Source organism: Schistocerca serialis, chromosome 2 (assembly GCF_023864345.2).
Source record: "Schistocerca serialis cubense isolate TAMUIC-IGC-003099 chromosome 2, iqSchSeri2.2, whole genome shotgun sequence".
NCBI classification, from domain to species: Eukaryota; Metazoa; Arthropoda; class Insecta; order Orthoptera; family Acrididae; genus Schistocerca; species Schistocerca serialis.
The window spans coordinates 276,282,417-276,304,884 of NC_064639.1; the positions used below are offsets into that span (position 1 = coordinate 276,282,417).

The 22,468-nt window shown below is 42.1% G+C and overlaps 1 protein-coding gene across 1 annotated transcript in view; it reads right to left on the reverse strand.

Annotated features, from left to right (window-relative positions):
- Positions 1-2,032: 2,032 nt before the first annotated feature.
- The window catches only part of LOC126455904 (uncharacterized), a 290,245-nt gene continuing 269,809 nt past the window's right edge, over positions 2,033-22,468 (reverse strand). Inside the window, exons 13-14 of the mRNA XM_050091661.1 lie at positions 15,293-15,433; positions 2,033-4,209 (exon numbers count right to left, since the gene is read on the reverse strand). Coding sequence (XP_049947618.1) covers positions 3,771-4,209; positions 15,293-15,433 — 580 coding nt within the window. The 3' untranslated portion in view covers positions 2,033-3,770. The remainder of the gene's footprint in view (positions 4,210-15,292; positions 15,434-22,468) is intronic.

Sequence of the window (22,468 nt, forward strand, 5' to 3'; positions counted from 1 at the left end):
ATAGTCTGGCATACGGTTTTATTCTATTAGGAAGTGTCGTTACAGTGCAAACTTCGCTGTAGAATAGAAGACTGATACAGCAAAAAGTCTCTTAGGGTGACCGTGAACTTCTGAGGTGAGTATCGACGGAACACACGCTTCATTGCCAGGCTGCACCTTCACTCAAAACTTTTAGCTGTGCCCGTTCACTGGAAGTATGACTTTCCCGTCCGAACTAGAATGCATTATTTAACGAATAGTACTTACCATTAATTACGTTTCAACATTATGGCATTTATGCATTCATTATTCTTCGATGGTTAACCTAAAAGTATGCTTCTCATACCTCCTTAATTTAGCGTGTATTGCAGTCTGTAAAGGCGTCCTCATCTGAGGAGAAGTAGGATCTCACGCTCGTATGCAGCACCTGCCGGTCTGCTATAACCGAAGGTTTAGTGCCTGGAGATGCCGCAGACTGTATCGTTAGCTGTGTAGTAACATTTCCGAGGCCATGTAACATACCGTCGATTGAAATTTGTCGCCATGTCTGTTTTACTGTACAGGTAGACGTTAAAAGCAAGCGATGTCGGTATGTTTGTGCATGCAATTACTGCAATCTCTTTAAAGTCTCCAAGTCAATGAGTACATAAGAACATTGTGGGGATTTTACCTCTGTGTTCTTTCGTCCAGGAGTGTTCCTGCAGCGAGATGTGCAGGAGAGCTTTTAACACTGTAGCAGACAGCCCACAAATCTCTTTCGACATTTTCCACAGATATCGTCTAATTTGCATGAGCAAAATATTTGTTTGTCTGTTATTTCGAGATTTCACCTGCGAGTAAAACAAACTAAGTTTCTTGGTGTTTGACATGCATTTTGTAGAACGATTATGAATAAGCTTTGTAATTTTATGTAAATCATAAGCGTTATATCGGAAGGAAAATATTAGAGAAAAATGGTTCTTGTATTTGTTAGAGAATAAACAATGATGTCAGCGACGTTTCTGTGCATTGCTTTGTTACATGAGAGTGTGCACACTCAGTGTTCCAGTGCCAGCCACGGTGTAGTGCCGATGAGTGTGTCTCATGCAACTCGGGAAATTAGCCAGTGTGACCCCAAGTCATATACGTGACACATTGAGAGCGACGTTTGGCGGCAGATAAATTAAGCTTCAGATAACATCATCACGCAATTTAGGGACAGGTCCCTAAATCGTCTGTGCTTAATCAGTGTGTTCGCGTAGCAGCTGGGGCCAATGGAATACTGTCACAGACGTCGAACGGGCGTCATCTCAAGAGCATCGACAACATGTCAAAATATTTGTAAGGTACACCAACTGAAATTCATTGAGAGCTGATAAGCGAGCCATAACATTAGTCATGTAACATCCTAACTTCTCGTTCTTGGCCGGCCGGTGTGGCCGTGCTGTTCTGGCGCTTCAGTCTGGAACCGCGTGACTGCTACGGTCGCAGGTTCGAATCCTGCCTCGGGCATGGATGTGTGTGATGTCCTTAGGTTAGTTAGGTTTAAGTAGTTCTAAGTTCTAGGGGACTGATAACAACAGATGTTAAGTCCCATAGTGCTCAGAGCCATTTGAACCATTTTTTTCTCGTTCTTGTCATTAAGCTCAGTGAGTGTTATGTGGGCTAGTGTTCCGGACTTTTACTGTTGTTACAGAACAGAGTGCCGTTGACGAATATCTAATCCGTCAGTTAATGAGAGAAACATGTTTAAAAAATTATGAGTTCTGTTTTGTTAGAAAACAATACAATAAAAAAAACTGGTTCAAGTGGCTCTGAGCACTATGGGACTTCTTTGGTCATCAGTCCCCTAGAACTTAGAACTACTTAAACCTAACTAACCTATGGACATCACACACATCCATGCCCGAGGCAGGATTCGAACCTGCGACCGTAGCGGTCACGCGGTTCCAGACTGTAGTGCCTAGAACCGCTCGGCCACTCCGGCCGGCACATTTTTTTTTTTTTTTCATTAATAAGATCTCTTTCATTCAGTTTGTTCAATAGCATAAGAAGATACAGTGAAAAATCGTCATTATTTGAATGGAAGTATTATTAAAATAACACTAAGATTATTTAAAGGGAATAATAGAGCCAAGCTAGAATTTTATTTTTCTGGAATTTTCATTTTAGGTTGATTTTGTAAAAGTGTTTTCTGTTTCTTGCTTGGGGTTTCGTATTTCGGCGTTTGAACTGCGTTGAAGTTTGACAGTTATTGTTCGGTGGAGAAATTGTAAATAAGTTAAAAATTGAAATTCTATAATCTCTATTTGTGGAGATGTGTTTTCCCACTACAGGTAAACCTTTATTGAAGGTCACGCAATTTTGACTGTAATAGAGAGAGCTCACTATTTAGCCATTTCTGTAACGATTATTTGCATTTTTAACACTACTGCATTTGATTTTCTTTAGTAATTTAAAACGATAATATTTTTCTATCGAATTGAGTGACGTACATCTGTTGGTTTCGTCTGCAAACTGATTCGTCAGCTTACCGTTGTTCAAGTAAGTGACATAGCGATTACTCTTCTGATAGCTAAGAGATTAGTCAGCATAATTAATTCAGTTAGATTGGCGTAGGAATCTGGAAATGTTTTCACTGAGCTGTTGTAGGCTATTCAAAATTTCGCGCTACGTTTCATTTATCTTAGATATGTGATTTGCAGTATTTTATAACTATCATTCTAAATTTACCTAAGATGAAGAGTAAGTATTTGTAGAAGTAACTTGCTGTACACTTTCTTCACTAATCGGTTATTATTCGTGATACGACGAGGCTTACACTATCATGGCATTTGTTTAGCCGATTAGAAAGAGGGAAAGTTTACAAGCTTCTGCGAAGTTTATAAATTAAGAGAGAGGTAATGTTTTGTGTCCAGCAGATGTCAACATTTACGAGCTAAGAATACGGTACCCACGTGCGCCACAGCCATTACGAAGAGACTGTCGAGCTGTGCCATGCCAACTCAGTAGGCACGTATGTTGTATCAGCAGTGATGCCAACGAACTTGTGACGTCACACTAGGCAGCTTGTCCCCTACACTTCGCGAACGCTTAGCTCCGTGCTGGGCCCACGGGAAATCAAAATTTATTTGAACGCGTACCAACTAAAGATCTTAATCTTGTCGTGTGCTGTCGAGAACGTGATTACATTTAAACACAGAATCAAGTATTGTTAAACTCGTCTGAAATAGTTACTCGCCCCCTGCCGGAGACGGCTGGTGGCATTCGTAAGACATCCGGTGTCACGTGCTGTGACGGACGCTCCACGGTCTGTCTTTCTCGTGGTCCTCGTGCTTGACTTGTTCCCCCATCACTCCTCGGTTGCCCCTGTGCCAAGAGCCGCTGCGAGGGCCTGGCTTCCTCCGCTGTCCACGACCCCCTGAGAACTCATTCAGACTATTGTCAGCTAACTACACCTAGAACGTGTTGCACCCTTTGTGCCGCTACAATTTGCCACAAGCTATGCGTCTGAACCCAGCTTAACTCCGTCATTCTCAAAAACCCCTGCGAGCAACACTTGTTCCAGTAATGTGCAGTGTCCAGAGTCCTACTCGCCACTCCATGTGGCAGTTCACAACGCTGTAACTCTTCAGCACAGACAATGAAACAAAAGTAGCGAAAGACAGCAAAATTATCATTCCGTATCCCACCAGTCCACAACTCGCCAATCAGCACGAAATGTGTGTGTCCACTGGAGTTGCTTCTCTGCGCCTGTGCGATTACAACCTTTCCGGTGAGATAGAAGCAGGGTAGTGCAGGACCAGTTGCTGTTACTGGTCGTCGTCCCGTTCTGGTTCCGGCTCTGGGAAGACGTACTTGGTGACAGAGCGCCGCTCCGGAGAGGTCGGCATGTAGGCAGCGTCAGTAGGGTTTCCGTCGTCCGGGGACCAGGAGCCCAGGTCGAACGTGTACCGCACCTCGCCGTCCTCGCCCACGAGAGCGTAGCGCGTCAGCAGCACGGGCGGCCCCTTCTGCAGCGGGCGCTCGGTTTGCCGCTGCCGGCTGCGGACGCTGCCGTCTCCAGACGTCGGCACCGCGGAAGACGACGTGGGCGGCGACGTGTCCGCGGTTCCCGGCGACTGCTTCTTCTGCTTGCGCGTGCTAGACGCCCGAGAGCTGCTGGACGTCGGCAACGAAGTCAGCACCGCGCTGCTCAGGCGCTTGCGCAGCTTGCTGTTGCACAGCACGAAGAACACGAACAGCACCAGCCTGCACACAGCACAACCACTTTCGTGCATACAGCCATGTTTACTTACCTCTAACTCTCTGAAACTACAGGGTGAAAAGTATTTAAACCGACAAACTCTGCGAGGTTGTAGGGGACATCGAAACAAATGTTTCCCCTAATGTCATTTTTTCCTACGAGGATTATTTAAACCGTTGGAGGCTGTATTACGCTCTGCAGTTGACAGAGGCCGTATTACGATCTTCAGTAGTTAGAGGGCGTATTACGCTCTTCACTTGTTGACAACTGCTGTCCACCAGTGTAGTAGTGCATTATCTCTGTTTACTAATGGAGCGATACACCTGGAGTGAGTACACTGATATGGTTGGTGCGTACTACATAGCGCACCACAATGTACGAGGCCGGCCGGGCTGGCCGAGCGGTACTAGGTGCTACAGTCTGGAACCGCGCGACCGCTACGGTCGCAGGTTCGAATCCTGCCTCGGGCATGGATGTGTGTGATGTCCTTAGGTTAGTTAGGTTTAAGTAATTCTAAGTTCTAGGGCACTGATGACCTCAGAAGTTAAGTCCCATAGTGCTCAGAGTCATTTGAACCACTTGAACAACGGACGAGTTGCACAGCGGGTTTATCAACAACAATATCCTAATCGGCGTATCCCGCATCATACGACCTTTCACGCTGTGTACCAACGTCTGTGTGAGACCAGGTCATGTGCCAGATTACCTGGACAGGGACGCCGTAGCACGGTAAGAATTCTACAATTTGAGGAAGCTGCCTTGCAGCATGTGGAGCGGGATCCTTCAATCAGCACTCGTGCAATTGCACGTCACATGGGGACGAATCACACGAATGTGAGAACAGTCCTTGGAGAGCAGTTGTTACGTCCAATTCACTTACAACGTGTCCACAACCTGGAACTAGTTGATTATCCACCCAGAGCACAGTTTTCGCAGTGGTACCTGGAACAGTGTGAAATGCCTCCTCTTTGTTGTTTACCGATGAAGCAACGCTCGGGCGTGATGGAGTCTTCAACATGCACAATTCCCATGTTTAGAGTGAGGATAACTTACATGCCACAGTTACTAGCGCTCACCAAGTGCGGTTCTTCATTAATGTGTGGGTCGGTTTTGTTGGAGACTGTTTACTTGTGACGTATCTGCTACCTAGTTGTTGTCTCTTGGTCATAAAAAAATGGAAAAGTGTTTGTTGGTTTAATTAATTTGCTGCCAGAGAAATCTTCCTCTACCGGTTTAAATACTCCTCATAGGAAAAAATGACATTAGGGAAAAATATTTGTTTTGATGTCCCCTACAACCTCGCAGAGTTTGTCGGTTTAAATACTTTTCACCCTGTATACTGCAGGAAAAAATCTTTACAAGAAAAGGGTCAGTCTGACCACGTTTGTAGTCTACTGGTTCATACACTATGAGATCTCCTCGTATAAACTGGTGTCCAAAATTAAAGTAACAAAAGGAAATTTTGCAAGGTTGAGTTTATTTTGCCACAAAACAGAGAAAAAAGGTGGCAGTAAAGTAGAAACAACGTAAAGAATACAGAACGCAAACGACTGCAACACGCGTAACGGTAGAAAAAAATGTTCTTCGATTTTCCCAACTTAACTAATTTGCACACACATTCCGATAACTGGTTCATGCGCTCAGTATGCAGAGCGACGACTCTGGCAGCAATACAGGTCTAAAAACGACGGGCACCCTATGAATGATGTCATCAGTCTCATGTTGAGGTAGTAACGCCCACTCTTCCTGGAGACTCAAGTCTTGGAGAGTGGTGGGTGCTGACGTGATGCAACCTGTCTTCCTAGTGTACCCAGCCATGCTCTATGGGATTCATATCGGGAGAGCGTGCAGGCCACGACATGCGTGCAATGTCCTCCGGTTCCAAGAAAACATCAGCCACATGTGCTCTATGAGGTAGGGCATTATCGTTCATCAGTACGAAGTCTGCACGGCTGGTCCCGGTGGAGGTTCGAGTCCTCCCTCGGGCATGGGTGTGTGTGTGTTTGTCCTTAGGTTAATTTAGGTTCAGTAGTGTGTCCCAATATATCGTGAGGATACTTGCCAGCAGTTAAGCCTTGCCGACTCACCAGTACATTTTCATGAAGAAGAGTTCGAGTGGTAAACATAATCGCTGCACGCACCATTAGGGATCCTCCTCGATCACCTTCTCTTTCCATAATGTCTGGGTCCCGAAATCGTGTTCCATGTTCCCTCCAGATGCGAATCTATCGAGAACCACTCTCCAGAATAAATCTGGGCTTATCTGTGAAAACAACAACGGTTTACTCTTCGACCGTTCAGGTAGCATGTTGATGACTCCACTCTAGACATTCCCTTCTGTGAAGACGGGTTCTCAGGTAGATGCCGTGTTTCTTGACTTGCGCAAAGGTTCGATACAGTTTACTTCAGTCATTTAATGAACAAAGTAAAAAGAGCATATGGACTATCAGACCAATTGTGTGATTGGATTGAAGAGTTCCTAGATAACAGAACGCAGCATGTCATTCTCAATGGAGAGAAGTCTTCCGAAGTAAGAGTGATTTCAGGTGTGCCGCAGGTGAGTGTCGTAGGACCGTTGCTATTCACAATATACATTAATGACCTTGTGGATAACATCGGAAGTTCACTGAGGCTTTTGCGGATGATGCTGTGGTATATCGAGAGGTTGTAACAATGGAAAATTGTACTGAAATGCAGGAGGATCTGCAGCGAATTGACGAATGGTGCAGGGAATGGCAACTGAATCTCAATGTAGACAAGAGTAATGTGCTGCAAATACATAGAAAGAAATATCCCTTATCATTTAGCTACAATATAGCAGGTCAGCAACTGGAAGCAGTTAATTTCATAAATTATCTGGGAGTACGCATTAGGAGTGATTTAAAATGGAATGATCATATAAAGTTGATCGTCGGTAAAGCAGATGCCAGACTGAGATTCATTGGAAGAATCCTAAGGAAATGCAATCCGAAAACAAAGGAAGTAGGTTAGAGTACACTTGTTCGCCCACTGCTGGAATACTGCTCACCAGTGTGGAATCCGTACCAGATAGGGTTGATAGAAGAGATAGAGAAGATCCAACGGAGAGCAGCGCGCTTCGTTACAGGATGATTTAGTAATCGCGAAAGCGTTACGGAGATGATAGATAAACTCCAGTGGAAGACTCTGCAGGAGAGACGCTCAGTTCCTCGGTACAGGGTATTGTTGAAGTTTCGAGAACATACCTTCACCGAGGAGTCAAGCAGTATATTGCTCGCTCCTACGTATACCTCGCGAAGAGACCATGAGGATAAAATCAGAGAGAATAGAGTCCACACAGAGGCATGCCGACAATCCTTCTTTCCACGAAAAATACGAGACTGGAACAGAAGGGAGAACCGATAGAGGTACTCAAGGTACCCTCCGCCATACACCGACAGGTGGCTTGCGGAGTATGGATGTAGATGTAGATGTAGATGAAGGCGAATCAGACATAGACTACAAAACGTCCAGTGGACGCTGAGAACTCACATGCCAGTTGCCGTGCAGTACTATGGCGGTAACGTCGTGCTCTTACGGCCAAATAACGGTCCTCCAAACCACTCGTGGTCTGACCTACCCTGGTCTTTGGGATACAGTTTCGGTCTCTATAAACCGTCGCCACACCAGAGAAACAACACAACGATTCACATCAATAAATCGGGCCAAATCAATTTGCGACTGTCCTACTTCCTTTCTTTCTGTGGCCATCCACCACAGGGAGTCTGGTAAGTGTGCCATACTGCACCGTTTGTGACTGTGTACACAGCGACTGTGGATGTGGGGGTGACGTGCGCAAAGGCTGAGCCGATTCCCAAATTCTGCCTCACACAGTGCAATATGCAGACAGTTAAAATACGATGGTACACGGAACGATGTCAACAAATTTTGCATACATATGACACACACAATTCCGTCCCTATGGTTACAAGGGAGACGAAAGGCAAGTGGGCTTCAAAAATTTAATTTGTAGATTTTAGCATATTTGGAATGCCTCGTCTTTCCTGCGTGAAGCAGTTTTTGTTTTATATAAATACGACAATTTTTTCGTGAGATATGATGGTTTTGCTGACGCACGGTCTTTGCCCGGATGATCCTGACATTTGGTGCAAGTACAGCAGACGTGCCAGCTATGACCACAAACATTCTTTACCTGCATCAGTAATGAATGACATTAAACCCATACTTAGAAACCTTTGTAAAGATAAAGATACCTTGTTCAAGAAATGTCTTCAAGGGAAAACCCAAAATTTAATGAATGTGTGAATTCTGTCATTTGGAACCGGTTACTGAAAACTGTATTTGTTCAGCTTACAGCCCTCAAATTTAGTGTTTATGATGCTATTTTATGCTTCAATGATAGTGTAATTAGAAAACTGGATGTTTTGGAATTATTGGGCGTAAAATCTAGTGTAAATACTGCAAAATCGTTGGCGCAAATAGATAAAGAGAGAATCCGCAAATCAGATATTGAAAATTTAAAATGTACAAAAGAAGCCAGACAGAAAAGAAGAGGGACCATGAGAAGAAAAGAAGGCCAATACGGTTCAGATGATGTTCAGTATGGTGCAGGAAAATATTAGTGGTAAGTAATTCTCATCAATAACTATACTAGAATTTCAATATTAAACTTTAAATGGATTTTTCTCAAAACTACATTTTTTTGTTTCAGGTACCATTATTTAATAAATTAATGGGGTTAGAAACATGAAATTTGGTCAATTTGTACTGCAGATGCTAATAAGTTATTACAACTAAATTGAGAACCACCAAATAACCAGAAACTGTTTTATAACATTTAATGTACAAAAAAAGTTAAATTTTACTAGTGAAAGAATAAAATTGTTTTTCTTCAAAACCATAAGAGGTATTATGTTCGTTTTACTTGTGAATTGAGGCATATATGTTATATATATGCAGTAAATTTTTCGTTGTTTTAACACTTATAGTTCTTTTGAAAAGTGTACCTATTCAAAGGGTAAAATAGCATTGGCGGAATAGGGATAAAAATTGCCTTCCGTCTCCCCTTAACGACTGTAATTTAAAGTGAAGCAGCCGGCCAGAAAGTTAAAGAATAAAATAAAATTTGACGGACCATGAGAAAGCAGACCCGTGCTAGACAGGATAAACGCGAGAGAGGTGGAGAGTGTGCGAGATATAAATCTTAATGTGTGTTCAGACGTAAAGATTCTGAACAAAATATACGTTGGACAAATAGTGAAACAGACTGTTTAAAAATTCAGCTCATATACGGGGACAAGCCTGTAAGGGTATAGGAGAGGACGTGTACTCAGAAATTATTGTTAAGGAAAAAATTCGTTTCGTTGCGCCATTTCCGAGTTATTAAGGATAGAATTGAGCCCATCGGGTAATCGTGTGCGCAAATTCGGGCACACTGCCAGAGATCGTGACGCCAAGCGTGTTCTTTGTTAGTTTCCTCAAATCGGAACAAACGTAGCTTTTGGTCACCTAGCTTAAATTTATCGCTTCTGAAAGGTACATTTCGACTAGTAATGAGCGTTTCAAGAAATGGTGACTCATGGACCCACAGATGTCTGTGCATCACCGCATTTTAGCGCGTGCAAGTGCTTGAGTTTATGCGCAATCTGCTTGGCCAACTTCAACTCTAAATAAATCAGAAATGGCACAACGAACAGATTTTTTTCTCTTAACAATCATTTATCAGCACAACCTCCGCTGCAACTTCCTTACAAGATTTTCAGACTATTTGAAAAAAAAAAAAAAAACATTAAGAAACAGAAGAGGAAATAGATGGAGGTGAGGCAGAAGTTATGCTAGAAAAACGAGGAGGAGCACTAAAAAGACCAAATCTGCAGCAAGACACCTGGAGTAGAATGTATGATTTCATAGTTATTAAGCTCTTAGGGAGAGCCAATCACGAAAAATCTATTCCACCTGGCAGGCAAGGTGTATGAGGGAAGCGAAATATCATCCAATTTAAAAAAAAAAAATAATTAAAGAAATTCATTTCCAAAGAAGGTAGGTGAGGACAGGTGCGAACGTTATCGAACTATCAGTTTAATAAATCGTGGTTGTAAGATACTAAATCGAATTATTTAGTGTAGAGTGGATAGAGTGGTAGAGTTTGATTTGAGGGAGGATCAGTACCCGGTCCGGGATACATGTGACGCAGTAGTGACCCTACGACTTATCTCAAAAGGTAGATTAAAAGAAAAAAAAACAATATTTATACGATTTTTAAATGTAGAGCAAACTTTTGACAACGTCGGCTGAGATACACTCTTTGAGACTTTGACATTAGAGGGGATAACATAGGAGTGAAAAGTAATCTATACCTTATACAGTAACCAGACTACTGATATAAAAGTCGAAGGACATGAAAAGTAAGCAGTAGTTTCGAAAGAAGAGAGCCAGTACTGCAGCCTGTCACCATGTTATTCCATCTGTACAGTGGGCAAGCAGTAAGGAGAACCAAGCAGAAAACTGAAAAGGAATTAAAGCTCAGTTCGCCGACGACACTAATTCTGCCAGACCCGAAACTTCTAATAATACAATAAAATCATTTCTAAAAATCTTGTGGTTGGTTGCAGTAGTTCCTACAGTGTAGCAAAAAACTGTCCTTTTTTTCATCCGTCGTCAGTCTTCTGAATGGTTTCAAGCGTTCCGCTGCGAATCTTCCTTCGTGCCTTCTCCATCACGTATTAGCACTTGCACACGATCTCCTCATTTATTTGCTGGAGGAATTACAATCTCTGTGTTTCCCTACAGTTTTTGCACCCTACAGCTCCCTCTAGTACCCTGGAAGTTTTCCACGATGTCTTAATAAACAGAGGGGTCCAAAAAAATGTATCCATTGTTTAAAAGTCCATAACTGGAAAACAAATTGACGGAGTTGTCTCATTTTTGGTGAAAGTGTAGCTTAAAGTCCAACTTAAAGATATTGCTGTAGGTGTTCGAAATGGCCACCATTAACATCCACCCACAAACGATGCCACCGAACTGCAGCACGAACTACTGACTGCAATGTGTTCAGTTGGATATTTGCACATGGATGTACGATGGTTTCTTGAAGTTCATCCAATGTGCGTGGCTTTTGTCGATAAACGACGTGTCTGGGGAACGTGGTGGATACTCCACAGAACCTCTACGGCCTATCCATCTTCAACCGGCACAGTTACCGGTGAGGTGTACCTTCAGAAGCTTCAGACATCCATTTCACCTGCCATTCAAGACTTGTATGGAGACAGAAGAGTTTTCTTTCAACAAGATGGTGCCCCAGCCCACTATCAAAGTCGTGTTAGGGCGTATGTCGAGGAAAATCTACCAGGGAGATGGATATGACATAGAAGTGCTAAGGAGGATCCACCACGTTCCTCAGACCTAACTCCTCTGGACTTTTACCTGTGGGGAACATTAAAGGACACTGTTTACCGACAAAAGCCACGCACACTGGATGAACTTCGAGACTCCATCGTACATTCATGTGCAAATATCCAACTGAACACGTTGCAGTCAGTAGTTCGTGCTGCAGTTCGGCGGCATAGTTTGTGTGTGGATGTTAATGGTGACCAATTCGAACACCTACAGTGATTCTTTAAGTTGGGCTTTAAGCTACACTTCCACAAAAAATGAGACAACTCCGTCAATTAGTTTGCAAGTTATGGACTTTTAAACAGAGGATACATTTTTTTGGACCCTTCTGTATGTCTTGTCGCCCTGTACTTTTTTCTTGTCTGTGTTTTCCACAAATTACTTTCTTCCCCGATTGTAAAGAAAAACTCCTCATTTCTTAACTTATCACTCCACCTAATTTTCAACATCTTTCTATAGCACCACATCTCAGACGATTTGATTCTCTTCTTTTCCAATTTTCCAATAATGCATGATTCACTATCATACAGTGCTGTCCTCCAAGTGTTCATTTCCGGAATTTTCACAGAGGATAGTACAGCCATCAGCCAATCTTGTCACTGATTTCTTTTCACCTTGGGTTTTAATCCCTCGCGTGAAATTTTATTTCCGTTATAACTTCTGCGATGGACAGACTGAATAGTAAGGGAGGAAAGACTGCATTGTTGGATGGAAAAGTTACATAAAATTAAGAAACCTATGTCGAGTACTGTAAAGGACAGTGTAAATGTGTGAATATTTGCATAATAACCAAACAGGATACATTAATGAGAAGTGTCGCCTACCATCATTGTCAGTACTACAGATCTTGCCCTCTGTAGATACAGAGACTAAGTTGGGTAAGTGGCATCCCGCAAAAAGCACAATCACAGGTTCGAATTGATAGTGTAGCGGCCTCCGCTGACGACCGACGAGCTGTCTTCTGCGCTGGGGTTACAATTTTAGAAGAGGACAGGTTGATGGAAAGAACGATCAGAGACTCTTTTTCAATATCTACAGATCTCGCCAGTTTTCAGATCTGACTTCCAAAGGGACACATAATTTATACGATACTAATTCACAAGACACTCTACTTCAATTTCGCTACAAGATGACTTTCTAACAGCAAGAAACACCCATCGCTAACTGTATTTAGCCTATCGTTTCTGAATACCCTTAGGTCCTACGCAACAATTTCGGCTGAACTTATCTCCGTCTTTAGCTCTAGCTTTCAGTGCCTATAATGTAAACTGGCAGTGGCAAGGAAAGCGTTTCTGAAGAAGAGGAATTTGTATAGATTTAAGTGTCAGGAAGTCGTTTCTGAAAGTATTTGTATGGAGTGTAGGCATGTATGGAAGTGAAACATGGACGATAAATAGTTTGGACAAGAAGAGAATAGAAGCTTTTGAAATGTGGTGCTACAGAAGAATGCTGAAGATTAGATGGGTAGATCACGTAACTAATGAGGAGGATTTGAACAGAATTGGGGAGAAGAGGAATTGTGGCACAACTTGACTAGAATAAGGGATCGGTTGGTAGGACATGTTCTGAGGCATCAAGGGATCACCAATTTAGTGTTGGAGGGCAGCATGGAGGGTAAAAATAGTAGAGGGAGACCAAGAGATGAATACCTAAGCAGATTCAGAAGGATGTGGGGTGCAGTAGGTACTGGGAGATGAAGCAGTTTACACAGAATAGAGTAGCATGGAGAGCTGCATCAAACTAGTCTCAGGACTGAAGACCACAACAACAACAACAACGATTTGAGTGACAGTGCCTTACCTGGCTCTTTAAATATACGCACACAGTTTCTAGACGGTTCACCACTCCCCTTTTTTACTGGTATATAGTAAGACACTTGGTTGCCTACGTAGAGCGATCCTGGTGAGGTGACGCCCATAGGTACGCAACACACCTAACGTATGGGCCACGCGGGTACGACGTTAACTACTAGGAAAACTACTGTGGTCCACACTTACTTATGGTAGTCTACGGTAGCCTACGGTAGTTTTACTTTACTCGTAGCTGGTACCCTTTCACCCTGAATTGTAGCAGCGCTCTTAAAAACCAATGGTACTCGGTAGTGAAGCCACTTTATAAAAAGGGAGACATTGATAATGTCGACAATTTTATACCTATTTATATGCCATCGGTGTTTCCTAAAGTTATCGAGAAGGTTGTATATACAAGGTTACTGGAGCATTTAAATTCACATAATTTGCTGTCATATGTTCAGTTTGGTTTTAGAAATGGCTTAACAACTGAAAATGCTATATTCTCTTTTCTCTGTGAGGTTTTGGACGGATTAAATCAAAGGTTGCGAACGCTAGGTGTTTTCTTTGATTTAACGAAGGCTTTTGACTGTGTTGACCACAAAATATTACTGCAGAAGTTGGACCATTATGGAGTAAGGGGAGTAGCTTACAATTGGTTCGCCTCTTACTTTAAGAACAGAAAGCAGAGGGTAATTCTCCGCAATATTGAGAGTGGTAGTGATGTTCAGTCCTAATGGGGCACTGTTAAGTGGGGCGTTCCCCAAGGGTCGGTGCTGGGGCCACTGCTGTTTCTTATTTATATAAATGATATGCCTTCTAGTATTACAGGTGATTCAAAAATAGTTCTGTTTGCTGATGACACCAGCTTGATAGTGAAGGATCTTGTGTGTAATATTGAAACAGTAACAAATGATGTAGTTCATGAAATAAGTTCGTGGCTTGTGGAAAATAATTTGATGCTAAATCACAGTAAGACTCAGTTTTTACAGTTTCTAACTCACATTAAACAAGAACCGATATTTTGATCAGACAGAATAGGCATATTATAAGCGAGACGGAACAGTTCAAGTTCCTAGGCGTACGGATAGATAGTAAGCTGTTGTGGAAAGCCCATGTTCAGGATCTTGTTCAGAAACTAAATGCTGCTTTATTTCCCATTAGAACAGTATCTGAAATAAGTGACACTTCAACACGAAAAGTAGTCTACTTCGCATATTTTCATACGCTTATGTCGTATGGTATTATTTTTTGGGGTAATTCTTCTGATTCAAAAATGGTATTTTTGGCCCCAAAAACGGGCTGTTCGAGCTATATGTGGTGTAAGTTCGAGAACGTCTTGTCGACCCCTATTAAAAAATCTGGGAATTCTGACATTGCCCTCAAAGTATATATTTTCTTTAATGTCGTTTGTTGTTAGCAATATTAGCCTATTCAGAGTTAGCAGCTTTCACTCAGTTAATACTAGGCAGAAATCAAATCTGCATGTAGAATGCACTTCCTTGACTCTTGTGCAGAAAGGAGTGCAGTGTTCTGCTGCATCCATTTTCAATAAGCTACCACAAGAACTCAAAAATCTTAGCAGTAGCCCAAACTCTTTTAAGTCTAAACTGAAGAGTTTCCTCATGGCTCACTCCTTCTATTCTGTCGAGGAGCTCCTGGAAGAGCTAAACAATTAAGCAAATTCCAGTGTTAATTGTTGATTTTCTCCATTTAAACTTACGACTTGTCACCTGAATATGTTTTTTTATATTTCATTTTATCTGTTTATAATATCGTGTTATAATTTCATGTGTTGACTCGTTCCATGACCATGGAGACTTCTCCTTAATTTGGTCCCACGGAACAATAAATAAATAAAGAAATAAAACAATAAAACCAGCTGAAAGGTCAATGAAGTATAGGAGAAAGTGGAGATGGCAGTTACCCCTGCGGCGTGGCGACGACACAGAAGAGGTAGGCGAGCGCAGGCACCCTGGCCGGCGGCCCCAGCAGCCATGGCAGGCCCAGCAGGAAGAACAGCATCACCGCGGTGAGGGCGCGCCGCCGCAGCTGCGAGGGCCCGTGTCTGCAACAAGAGAGCAGCCGCGTCACGGCGTCACCCCAGCCAGCACGCTGCCCACGCACCGCTGCAGCAGCAGCACCGCTCCAGTACTCCTGTGAACACTCAACGTGTCTGTACAAACGGCGTGGTGATGATCGTTGAGACGCCCCTACCTTTCTTGAAATACTACACTTGATTCAATTTGTGGGCAGTCGGATGTTCCGAAAGGAGGCAACTTATAAACGCCTAGCATATGAAGAAACCGTTTGCCTACTACTGCCCGTGGCTTTTCTATAAATAAATACCACGTGAAAATGGCAACTATTGATGAAAACAGTTCTCTGCAGCAAAGCATAATTACCAGATAGGTTATCAAAATATCAACAACAAAACACTCAACTACATCCTTTTTATTCACAAATCAAAATTTGATTATTCCACAGAAGTCACGGTTTGTTCACATTCACGAATCTGATGATAAACACAGTAAGGTCTACCAATAAATTACACTACTGGTCATTAAAGTTGCTGCACTACGAAGATGACGTGCTACAGGCGCGAAATTTTATTCGACAGGAAGGAGATGCTGTGATATGCAAACGATTAGCTTTTCAGAGCATTCACACAACGTGCTGACATGAGGAAAGTTTCAAACCGATTTCTCATACTCAAACATCAGTTGACCGGCGTTGTCTGGTGAAACGTTGTTGTGATGCCTCGTGTAAGGAGGAGAAATGCGTAACATGAAGTTTCAGAATTTGATAAAGGTCGGATTGTAGCCTATCGCGATTGCGGTTTATCGTATCGCGACAATGCTGCTCGCGTTGGTCGAGATCCAATGACTGTTAGCAGAATATGGAATCGGTGGGTTCAGGAGGGTAATACGGAACGCCGTGCTGGATCCCAAGGCATCACTGGCAGTCGAGATGACAGACATCTTATCCGCATGGTTGTAACGGATCGTGCAGCTACGTCTCGATCCCTGAGTCAACAGATGGGGACGTTTGCAAGACAACAACCATCTGCACGAACAGTTCGACGACGTTTGCAGCAGCATGGAATATCCGCTCGGAGACCATGGCCGCGGTTACCCTTGACGCTGCATCACAGACAGGAGCCCCTGCGAAGGTGTACTACAGCATCTTGATGGTCGCATCCGTGTTTGGCGACATCGCGGTGAACTCACATTGGAAGCATGTATTCGTCATCACCATACTGGCGTATCACCCGGCGTGAAGGTATGGGGTGCCATTGGTTATACGTCTCGGTCACGCTTGTTCGCATTGACGGCACTTTGAACAGTGGAAGTTACGTTTCAGATGTGTTACAACCCGTGGCTCTGCACTTCATTCGATCCCTGCGAAACCCTACACTTCAGCAGGATAATGCACTACCGCATGTTGCAGGTCCTGTGCGGACCTTTCTGGATACAGAAAATGTTCGACCGTTGCCCTGGCCAGCACATTCTACAGATCTCTCACCAATTGAAAACGTCTGGTCAATGGTGGCCGAGCAACTAGCCCGTCACAATACGCCACTCACTACTCTTGATGAACTGTGGTATCGTGTTGAAGCTGCATGGGCAGCTGTACCTGTGCACACCATCCAAGCTCTGTTTGACTCAATGCCCAGGCGTATCAAAGCCGTTATTACGACCAGAGGTGGTTGTTATGGGTACTGATTTCTCAGGATCTATGCACCCAAATTGCGTGAAAATGTAATCTCATGTCAGTTCTAGTATAATATATTTTTCCAATGAATACCCGTTTATCATCTGCATTTCATCTTGGTGCAGCAATTTTAATGGCCAGTAGTGTATTACTCTTGCCAGTGTCGACACTAACCGTACGTATTCAACACGGGTCGCTTAAGGCGATGGGACATCCCAATGCCCCATCCGCCAGAAATACCTGTATCAGCGAAAAATGTACTAGACGGTGAATCTCATTAGCTGGCGCATGCTAACTCAAAAAGTACAAGCAGAACCGGTTCTAGAAAATTTTTCCACACAAACGACTATCAATCGGCGTGGCCCCGTCCCACCCTCTCTCCTCTGCACCCTTGTACACTTCACCCGTGTTATTTTCCACTACTAACTTTTGGTGTGATGAATACAGGCTAATAACAACAGCAGCAGAAAATGGTATAACGGGAGTAGGATTCCTTATGAACAGGAAAATAAACTAGAGAGTGAATTACTGTGAACAGTTCACTTACAGGGTTCTCCTCATCGAAATCGACAGTAAACAACGCCGACAGCGATAGTTCGGTGAACATGCCGATGTCATAAGTAGAAAATGAAGAAATAGAAAAAAGTATATGAGGATATTGAACAGATAATTCAGTACGTAAAGGGATATGGAAATCCGTTAGTAATGGGGACTGGAATGCGGTTGTAGGGGTAGGAGTAGAAGAAAGGACCTCGGGAGAATGTGGGCTTGGTACTAGGAATGAGATAGGAGAAACATAAATTCCAGCTAGTAATAGAGAATACTCCGTTCAAGACTCACTGGAGGAGGAGGTGTATTGGAAAAAGCCTGGAGATAAAGGAAGATATCATTTAGATTACATCGTGATCAGGTAGACATTCCTAAGTCAGATATTGGGCTGTAAGGCGTACCCAGAAGCAGATGTAGACTCAGATCACAATGTAGAAGTGATGAAGAGTAGGCTGAAATTTAAGAGACTTGTCAGGCAGAATCAGTTCGAAAAGAAGGGGGTTACGGATGTACTAAGAAATGAATAAATGCACCTAGGTTCTCTGTGGTTATAGATACCGAGATGGATAATAGTTCGGTAGTTAGTTCAGTGGAAGAGGAATGGACATGTCAAAAAACTGCAATCACAGCTATTGGAAAGAAAAATAGGTACAAAGGAGTTAACTGCAAAGAAATTATGGGTAACAGAAGAAATACTTCAGCTGCTGTATGAAAAAAGTAAGTACAAAAATACTTGGCCAACGAACTGCTTGTTTTTGTGTGATAATTGCCCTCTTTATTTTTGTTTTAGTTTTGTAATTCAGTTTCTCTGCAATGTTTGTGTCATATCCATTTTTTTCCACTTCCATTTCTATAGCTATTAATTTGATTATCTAGGGCACATACCAGACAAAAACAAATAGTTCAACACTAACACACATGCACACATGATCATTAAATACCCACGAAAACAAGCAGATGATGCACTCTCACTTACAGCAACAAAGTATCTCAAAGGGTAGGCAACGTGCACAAGAAACAAAGACTAAAAATAGCCTACAGAACAGCTAACACAGAGGGCAATCAATACAAATACAGACAAAAACAACACATCTGGTACTTAACAACTGACGTGCCAGAAATGAAAATCAATTTATACTGAATAAACAAGTAGAACTTTAATATCATTCGCACAGAAGAGCCTTAGAAGGTAACAGCTGTCATTCTACGTTTGCTGAATATCCATGAACACTGGCTTTAAAACTCTCGGGCATAACAACAGGCACCCCTAAAAACTAATAACTGAAGAAAGCTATAAAATACAAAAAGTCACAATCGAAGGAACCAAATAATAAATGAATACATAGTTTTCTGCAACGGAAATCTGTTCTCTGGCCTCAAAAAACTTTTAGCAACACCAACCTATTCACATAGAATTAATTAATGCTGGGCCTTACTTCGATATTCCCAGCCCTAAAAGTTCTAGACCAGTAACTTTTATAGTTTAAGGACTATATGGCTTCTGACGACAGACGGTGAAGGGAAAACAACTGTAATGCAAAATATAGAAAAACAGGAAAAGTACTGCATATGGAAACAACGTACGTACACAAATCATTATCTGTATGTTCAGATTTGTAAATGCATTCTTAGAAACTCGAATTTACATGTATACGAGTAGTGAAGGTCTTTTTCCTGTTGTCTAATAGAAAGAAAATAAAGGTCCATTGATGACGCTGAAACAGAACCCATTTTATCACAAGCAGACAAATTAAATTTATTCGGAGACCGTCTTGAAATTACAACACACAGTCTGAAAAATTATCCTTCTTTCGTCGAGATTTCACTTCTTCAGAACTTGTTACAGATAAGCCAGTGAAACAAATGACTCGATCAAGCGCTCGCAAATCACCACATTAGATTCGGAATTACATAAACAATTTACTTTCAGAAATGGCACAAATATGCATAGCATTTCATTTGAAAGACTCCATAGTCATTTACTAAACACATGGCAGTAATGCAACTGCAATAACAACGTACACCAATGAAAAAAGAAAAAAACTCCAGTACTTGACTTGGTACCTCTATCCGTAAAGCATTACGTCTTCTTAAACTACGTTCAAAATAATTCTGTATTACAAAGAGACTGAAGACCCTGTGGACTCAGATAAAGCACCACCAAGGTAATCGATTGTAATCATTAATTTTTATACATATGCTAACAAACATTATTGAAATTATTCATCCGAGAGGAAATTCCTAATGTCGAAACATAAAATAATAGATTAATTCTCCTCTTTGCCAGAACCGTCGCAAGACTCATGTTACCTAACTGAACTCCCATACCTTCCACTCGACTCTGGTCACAGAGTGTTATTTAGGTACAGCAGTGGCACACTGCCAATGTGCTCACCGCACGTCATTTTTGACTAAACTGCCTGTCAGTGTGCGTGCGAGAGGTGAAATCACTTTCCGAGAACTGGGATCTATTTCTGTTTACAACGTCAATTTGACACAAATGACTAAACAAAATTATGAGAAGGCACACGAATTAATTAAAGGGTGTGCTTTTGAGTTTATTTAAATATCAAGCTAGTTACGTAACGAGTCATTTATCACTGGAAGATTTCCAGAGTATCTGAAATATGTTGTAGTTAAACCTCTATGTAAGAAAGGCGATAAAAAATATCACCAACGTTCTGTGAAATTGTGTGATAATGCCGTTGGGCAGAGAAAGGCAAGAAAACGGTTGCTCCTTTTAAGGTGAATCGATTTGACATTGGTGATTCTCCACGTTCATGAACACCTTTGGGGTTTGATGAAGATCGTTTAAACGCATTAATCCACAATGGTCCACGTAAATGTGCCCGAGAACTGCCAATGTGGTGAACTGTGATCATTCCGCCATCGCGCGACATTTGCATGTGTATGGGCTCCTCATGTCCTAAGCCAAAATCACAAAACTCTCCCAGTGGTCTTATGTGCATCTCTGCTCGCTCTTCATCAATTGGCTCTGGAACAACACCGATCATTCCTGTCCTCTACCGTTGCTGGTGACAATAAATGGTAACTTTAAGCTAACGTACGGACAAGAAAGGAATGGTTGAGCCCAAACAAAGCAGCAACTTCCCGTACAAAGAGCTGCGCGCAGATAATGTTATCCACCTGGTGGAACAGTGAAGATGTGGTCTCCTACCAAAATTGCTTCCCCGAGATGTACGTACGTACGATGATTTTATTCCTTACTTAAAACATAGATACCTTACTATCTGCCGGCCGGAGTGGCCGTGGGGTTCTAGGCGCTACAGTCTGAAGCCGAGCGACCGCTACGGTCGCAGGTTCGAATCCTGCCTGGGGCTGTGTGTGTGTGATGTCCTTATGTTAGTTAGGTTTAGTTAGCTCTAAGTTCTAGGCGACTGATGACCTCAGAAGTTAAGTCGCATAATGCTCAGAGCCATTTGAACCATATTGAACTCTGGTGATTCATGTCTAAAGATATCCGACGTGATCATGGGCGCACGGCGGTTGTTAACATACTTTGAACGCGGTATGGTAGTAGGACCTAGACGCATGGGATATTCCACTTTGGAAATCGTTAGGGAATTCAATATTCCGCGACCTACAGTGACTATCTGTAATAGGCGGAAGAACATAATCAGAAGTTAGCACAAGTTATCGGAATTTTGAATCAACTATTACTGAGTAGCTTGAAGATGAAGCTCTCTTTGATCAAGAAGATAGTAGAGATTCAGAGACTGATAGCAGTCAGGAAAACGAGCAGACCCCTTACATCGTCCCAAGTGAAACAAGCAATGATTAATCGAGTAAACCACTGCCAACAATCAGTAGAATACAAATACACAATATCGTGAATATTCCACTTGATGCAGCAAGATAGAGAGAAACCAAAAAGGAAAATCCATTCGAAATGAATGGTTTCACGTCCAGGGATATTTTATATCCATCATTTTAACTGGAAAGACAATTTGGCGGTTATACGTTGTACGACACTGCTAAGTCTCTGCAGCAAAGCGCCATTGTAGGTGAAAGACTTAATAACTAGTAAGGGAAGGTTTTATTCTATAATGAATGTAAATCAGGAATTGATTTTCTTATATCATAAGGCACGTACATACGCTTGAAAGGGACAGTCAAGAAGATCGAACATTTGTCTTATAGACAAATGTATTGGATTTAAAAGCAATAAATATCTTTTGATTATTTTCACAGTAACATGCGAACTACACGGAAGCAAGAGTTAATGAAAGCAAAACTTTTCTCACATGGAGAACGCTTTGGAATTTCTCGCGAACAGACGAAGTTTGTGGAAACTAGAAGATCATCGAAAAGAAGATGCTTCATTGGCCCATGTCGATTAGACCGAAAAGTGATCAATCATTCTGCAAATGCACAAATAATATATGCAAAGAACACGGGGGAGTTATTTGTACAGAGTATTACTTTTAATGAGCAAATATTCTGGTGTGGCTCAGTGAAATTGACAGTTTATTATTCTATTCTCGAAAATTATATAGTAATTTTTAATATTGTGTTTCGTATTAGACTAAAATCAAGGTCACAATATCAAAATAAACACTTTGTTACTTATTATGTGCTACCAACCCCTTCAAAGTTTGATCATATTTCCTTTAATACCAGTATTTAGTACTCGTTTTAAGGTAATGCAGGCACTTATGACTCCAAGGGTTAAACAATACCTATTTCCGATCCAGATATTACCGGAGACAAGGAATATAAAAACAAAATAATTGGTATACTTCGCTTAGTTTCATTCCATAATATCATAATTTTTTGGGATAATTCACAGAGCAGTCCGAGTCTAAAAGCGTGGAATATA